The 7,010-nt window shown below is 46.2% G+C and overlaps 1 protein-coding gene across 1 annotated transcript in view; it reads right to left on the bottom strand.

The window, feature by feature from the left end:
- Positions 1-2,728, bottom strand: part of asip2b (agouti signaling protein, nonagouti homolog (mouse) 2b) — a 30,488-nt gene extending 27,760 nt beyond the window's left edge. The window contains exon 1 of the mRNA XM_021589925.2: positions 2,580-2,728. Within this exon, the coding sequence (XP_021445600.1) occupies positions 2,580-2,586 (7 nt within the window). The 5' untranslated portion in view covers positions 2,587-2,728. The remainder of the gene's footprint in view (positions 1-2,579) is intronic.
- Positions 2,729-7,010: the final 4,282 nt, after the last annotated feature.

Below are 7,010 nucleotides of genomic sequence, written 5' to 3' on the forward strand. Positions count from 1 at the left end.
CATCGCCTGTCGCCGTCGGAACGTAACTATGATGTGGGAAACCGCGAACTGCTCGCCATCCGGTTAGCCCTAGGCGAATGGCGACAGTGGTTGGAGGGGGCGACCGTTCCTTTTGTCGTTTGGACTGACCATAGGAACCTTGAGTACATCCGTTCTGCCAAACGACTTAATGCGCGTCAGGCGCGTTGGGCGCTGTTTTTCGCTCGTTTCGAGTTCGTGATTTCTTATCGTCCGGGCTCTAAGAACACCAAGCCTGATGCTTTATCTCGTCTCTTCAGTTCTTCAGTAGCCTCCACTGACCCCGAGGGGATTCTCCCTGAGGGGCGTGTTGTCGGGTTGACTGTCTGGGGAATTGAGAGGCAGGTAAAGCAAGCGCTCACTCACACTCCGTCGCCGCGCGCTTGTCCTAGGAACCTTCTTTTCGTTCCCGTTCCTACTCGTCTGGCCGTTCTTCAGTGGGCTCACTCTGCCAAGTTAGCCGGCCACCCTGGCGTTCGGGGTACGCTTGCTTCCATTCGCCAGCGTTTTTGGTGGCCCACCCGGGAGCATGACACGCGTCGTTTCGTGGCTGCTTGTTCGGTCTGCGCGCAGACTAAGTCCGGTAACTCCCCTCCTGCCGGCCGTCTCAGGCCGCTTCCCATTCCCTCTCGACCGTGGTCTCACATCGCCTTAGATTTTGTCACCGGACTGCCTTCGTCAGCGGGGAAGACTGTTATTCTTACGGTTGTCGATAGGTTCTCTAAGGCGGCTCATTTCATTCCCCTTGCTAAGCTTCCTTCTGCTAAAGAGACGGCACAAATCATCATCGAGAATGTTTTCAGAATTCATGGCCTTCCGTCAGACGTCGTTTCGGACAGAGGTCCGCAATTCACGTCTCAATTTTGGAGGGAGTTTTTCCGTTTGATTGGGGCTTCCGTCAGTCTCTCTTCCGGCTTTCACCCCCAGTCTAACGGTCAAGCAGAACGGGCCAATCAGACTATTGGTCGCATCTTACGCAGTCTTTCTTTTCGCAACCCTGCGTCTTGGTCAGAACAGCTCCCCTGGGCAGAATACGCCCACAACTCGCTTCCTTCGTCTGCGACCGGGCTATCTCCTTTTCAGAGTAGCCTCGGGTACCAGCCTCCGCTGTTCTCATCTCAGTTCGCCGAGTCCAGCTCAGGCTTTTGTCCAACGTTGCGAGCGCCAGAACAGCTCCCCTGGGCAGAATACGCCCACAACTCGCTTCCTTCGTCTGCGACCGGGCTATCTCCTTTTCAGAGTAGCCTCGGGTACCAGCCTCCGCTGTTCTCATCTCAGTTCGCCGAGTCCCGCTCAGGCTTTTGTCCAACGTTGCGAGCGCACCTGGAAGAGGGTCAGGTCTGCACTTTGCCGTTATAGGACGCAGACTGTGAGGGCTGCTAATAAGCGTAGAACTAAGAGTCCTAGATATTGTCGCGGTCAGAGAGTTTGGCTCTCCACTCAGAACCTTCCCCTTAAGACGACTTCTCGCAAGTTGACCCCGCGGTTCATTGGTCCGTTCCGTATTTCTCGGGTCATTAATCCTGTCGCAGTTCGACTTCTTCTTCCGCGATACCTTCGTCGCGTCCACCCGGTCTTCCATGTCTCCTGTATCAAGCCCGTTCTTCGCGCCCCCGCTCGTCTTCCCCCCCCCCCCCATCCTTGTCGAGGGCGCACCCATCTACAGGGTCCGTAGGATTTTGGACATGCGTCCTCGGGGCCGTGGTCACCAGTACCTCGTAGATTGGGAGGGGTACGGTCCTGAGGAGAGGAGTTGGGTTCCCTCTCGGGACGTGCTGGACCGTGCGCTGATCGAGGATTTCCTCCGTTGCCGCCAGGTTTCCTCCTCGAGTGCGCCAGGAGGCGCTCGGTGAGTGGGGGGGTACTGTCATGTATTGTCATGTTGTGTCCTGTTCCTGTTTCTCTTCACCCTGTCTCCCTCTGCTGGTCGTGTTAGGTTACCTTTTCTCCCCCTCTTTTCCCCAGCTGTGCCTTGTCTCCTCCTAACTACCTCGTCACCCCTTTTCCCACCTGTTCCCTTTTTCCCTCTGATTAGGTCTCTATATCTCTCTCTGTTCCTGCTCCTGTCCTTGTCGGATTCTTGTTTGTTGTGTTTCATGCCTGAACCAGACTATCGTCATGTTTGCTGTAACCTTGTCCTGTCCTGTCGGAATCTGCCGGTCCATCTGAGCCTACCTATGTTTGGTTATTAAAGAAGCTCTGTTTAAGTTAATTCGCTTTTGGGTCCTCATTCACGCACCGTAACAGTATCAGTGTTTTGTTACTTGTCATGTCTGCAAAAGCTAACGGGGATCCAAATAAACAAATAAATAAATTACCATTCAGAAGATCGATAGGAGCAGAGCTTTTTATCATGACCTAAATCTGAAGAGGCTGTGGACCCGATCAGCATGTTACTCTGTCAAGCCAAAAAAAACTATCATAGGCCTTACCTATACATCAATCATTGTGGATATACTTTATGTGAACTGTTATGTATTGAGTTTACATGCCCAGCTACAAGGAGTTCATGGGGGTGTGGTTTCAGGGTCACAGTTGACACTGTTGTGAAGTGATCTTACCTGACATGTGAATGTTATACTGATCCAAATTTCTTAGGAAAAACCATTAAAAGTTTGTCTTCAGCTGTCCTTTCTACTACTTGAGAGATGTTACTGCTCCAGCAGTTGGTTAGTCTGGTGGGGCAGAAGAAGGAGTCATTTCAGTGGAGCTTCCGAGGGGAAGCTGTGAGTCAGCTGGGATGGCTTTATCTGGTTATAACAGAGAGCAGCTGGTTGTAATCAGGTTACATGACGTCTTCGCAGCCAGAAAAACAGTTTACAACCAGAAAATGACATCAATAAGACATCATGTGCAATATTTTGCTTGCTGGGTTACTTGTGCAGGTTATAAAAGACCCACATCTTAGTTCATAGTACAAGAATCAGACTGTAATTCAATCGTTGCACATAACTGTATTTCTGCACTGGGCTTTCAGAAGTGAGTTTTTCAAAGGCTTTAAAAATAAGGTTCAAAAGCTCCACAAAAGGACTCATGAGGCCAATGTATATAAAAAAACAAACTGAAAACTGTAGGAATTACATTTTTATCTGAATTTCTCCCTCAGTCCAGATGTTCTTGAGCTCAGTGTCGACAGCCAACCATAACTGCCCTGCAGGGCCGGCGCCAGAACAAATCAGTTGGACAGGAATTTGATTTCTATAGGCGGGCCCATGTTTTTCACGGGACCTCCTGTTGGTAATGGGACCTCCTGTTGGTAATGACCTCCTGTTGGTAAAACCATAGACCAGGGTACCCCAACTGGCGGCCCACGCGGGATGAATTTGGCCCGCGGGTGGTTTTATTTGTTTGTTTGTTTGTTTTTTCGTGGTTGGACAAATAATACACATATGATCGTATACAAATGGAAGCAATGTTTACTTACGGTCAATTTTCAGTCTACAAATGATTTGTAATTATGTTCCTGCCCCCGACCATCCCTTCAAGAAAAAATTGTCCGTGGCTGAATCTAGTTGATGATCCCTGCTATAGAAGTTTGGAGAATCTTACAATTTAACCTACCATGCCAGATATGATTAAACTGCATGAACAAAAGTATGTGGACACCTGCTCGTCGAACATCTCATTCCAAAATCATGGGCATTAATATGGAGTTGATCCCCCCTTTGCTGTTGTAACAGCCTCCACTCTTCTGGGAAGGCTTTCTACTAGATGTTGGAACATTGCTGCGGGGTCTTGCTTCCATTCAGCCACAAGAGCATTAGCGAGGTCGGGCACTGATGTTGGGTGATAAGGCCTGGTTCATAGTTTGCATTCCAATTCATCCCAGGTGGTCGATGGGGTTGAGGTCAGGGCTCTGTGCAGACCAGTCAAGTTTTTCCACACCGATCTCGACAAACCATTTCTGTATGGACCTCGCTTTGTGCACGGGGCCATTGTCATGCTGAAACAGGAAAGGGCCTTCGCCAAACTGTTTCCACAGTTGGAAGCACAGAATCGTCTAGAATGTCATTGTGTGCTGTAGTATTAAGATTTTCCTTCACTGGAAATAAGGGGCCCGAACCATGAAAAACATCCCCAGATCATTATTCCTCCTCCACCAAACTATCCAGTTGATACTATGCACTGGGGCAGGTAGTGTTTTCCTGGCATCTGCCAAACTCAGATTCATCCATCAGACTGCCAGATGGGGAAGCATGATTCATCACTCCGGAGAACGCATTTCCACTATTCCAATGGAGTCCAATGGAGGCGAGCTTCACACCACTCCAGCCGACGCTTCTGTGGTGCTGTTTGCCATCGACCATGGAAACCCATTTCAAAACCGTTCTTGTGCTGACGTTGCTTCCAGAGATGATTTTTATACGCTACTTACTTCAGCACTCGGCTGTCCCGTTCTATGAGCTTGTGTGGCCTACCACTTCGCGGTTGAGCCGTTGTTGCTCATAGACGTTTCCACTTCACAATAACATAGCTTACAGTTGACCAGGGCAGCTTTAGCTTGGCAGAAATTTGACGATCTGACTTGTTGGAAAGGCGGCATCCTATGATGGTGCCACGTTGAAAGTCACTGAGCTCGTTAGTAAGTCCATTCTACTGTCAATGTTTGTGTATGGAGATTGCATGGCTGTGTGCTCTGTTTTATACACCTGTCAGCAACGGGTGTGGTCGGAAATAGCCAAATCCACTAAAGGAGTGGCCGCATACTTTTGCACATACAGTGCATTCGGAAAGTATTCAGACCCCTTGACTTTTTCCACATTTTGTTACATTACAACCTTTTCTAAAAATGTATTAAATTGTTGTTTTTTCCTGATCAATTTACACACAATACCCCATAATGACAAAGCAGAAACAACCTTTATTTGACTAGGCAAGTCAGTTCAGAAAAAAATCTTATATGGAAGAACTAGAGCTGGCCGCCTGGCCAAACTGAAAGGTCTTACCAAAGACGGAATGTTCCTGAGTGGCCGAGTTACAGTTTTTACTTACATTTAAAAAAAAAAAAAATCAATGGCAAGAGTGGAAAATGGTTGTCTAGCAATGATCAACAACCAATTTAACAGAGCTTGAAGAATTTTGACAAGAATAATGGGCCGATGTTGCACAATCCAGGTGTGAAAAGCTCTTAGAGACTTACCTAGAAAGACTAACAGCTGTAATCACTGCCAAAGGTGCTTCTACAAAGTATTGACTCAGGGGTGTGAATACTTATGGAAATTAGATATTTCTGTATTTAATTTTCAATAAATGTGCAAACATTTCTAAAAACATGTTTTCACTACGTCATGATGGAGTATTGTGTGTAGCTGGGTGAGAGAAAAATGTTTATTTAATCAGTTTTAAATTCAGGCTGTAACACAACAAAATGTGGAATAAGTCTAGGGGTATGAGTGCTTTCTGAGGGCACGGTAGCTATTGCCCAACATTTATCCTCCATGGCCTCCTCTCAGTCCTCACATACAAAACCGAACACAAATCTGACAATCAGGAATCTGATCTCCAGCAATGTGTAGTGTAAAGTATAGGGCCGGAAAGCATGGGGAAGGGGAAGAACATAATTTACAGATGTAGGATCTTAATTTAATAACCCTGTTGTGGGAGAACCTTCCTGCAATGCAGAAAATGTAAAACATGTCATGTATTTGAGGTTTAAAAAAGCTGAGGAGATTTGTAATTTCCACTTTAACATTTCAGATTTGCCCTAATGAAAAATATATCAACCAATAGAAAAAGTCCATTAATTACAATCCACATAATAATTCACACTTCCTGTTGCTGCAGGATTATTTTCCTGCTGTAGCGAACTGGCTCAAATTAAGATCCTACATCTGTATATCCAGGACATTGTGTATCTTTTTTAGTCGAAACAGCAGGAAAGGAGTTCAACTGCATTCTGCTTAAAAATGTCTAACCGTGTCAAATCTTTGTACTTTTTATCACAAGTGCACATCTTGGGAGTGATTCCTCTTGGCACCCGGTGGTGAAATATATATATCCCCATTGCATTTGTACTCTCAAAGTAGTGTTTCCTGTTCTTAAGCCCATGCTGTGACTGCATGGGAAGCACATGGAGCTGGAAGCTTTAGGTATCTGTAAGATGGAACGATATTTGGAAAATAATATGAAAATACTAACAGGCGGTTTGTCTATTATAATGTACTTCACCTCATTTAAGTGAGTGATTTAAATTGACCCTTTTTATTACCTAAAAATAAGCCCTGTGGATTTGGCCGTGAATATGTTCTTCATACTGTTTGTGGCGTATTCGGCCTACAAGTGTGTGTGTGTGGGGGGGGGGGGGGGGGGGGGGGGGCAATAAATGAGGGGCCTAATATTCCTGAGGGCTATTATGTCAGTATCCGCTATTAGGCCAAGGGTAACAGGTAGCCTAACGGTTAGCCCAGTAACCAAAGGTTCACTGGTTTGAATACCTGGGCCGACAAGGTGAAAAATCTGTCTATGTGCCCTTGAGCAAGGCACTTAATCTAAATTTGCTCCAGGGGTGCTGTAAAACAACACATTTCACTGCACCTATCGGTATGTGACAACAAAACATCAATTAGCGTTTGTGACAGAGCGGTTTCTGATTTCTTCCCTCAAAATGTCCTACATCTAAGGCCCAGTGCTCTCTATTTTTCCCGTGTTAGATATTTCTGTGTCAAATTGTTCCTGTCCTCTTCCAAGAGTTTTACTCAGAGCTGGAATGATTCCACTTATGGGTGGTGGGAAGTGAATGTTATGTTCCCGACACTTCAGCCAAGGGTTGACTGGGCGTGTTAACAGCACCACCTTGTGGTGAAACAGGGGTCTTTATATTATTTCTACTTGCCTACCAGCACCTTCTCAAAATCAAATCTAAATCTTAGGTAGAAGAGGATGATCCATTGGCTGGTGAAGTCTGAAAACTACATTTGTTCCTTGATTTTTGTGTTAATGTCTCTTGAAGTAAAGGGTTTGTGTTGTGTGTGACTCAATGACAGAACACAAAG

The sequence above is a fragment of the Oncorhynchus mykiss genome, chromosome 28 (genome assembly GCF_013265735.2).
Source record: "Oncorhynchus mykiss isolate Arlee chromosome 28, USDA_OmykA_1.1, whole genome shotgun sequence".
Taxonomy (NCBI): Eukaryota; Metazoa; Chordata; class Actinopteri; order Salmoniformes; family Salmonidae; genus Oncorhynchus; species Oncorhynchus mykiss.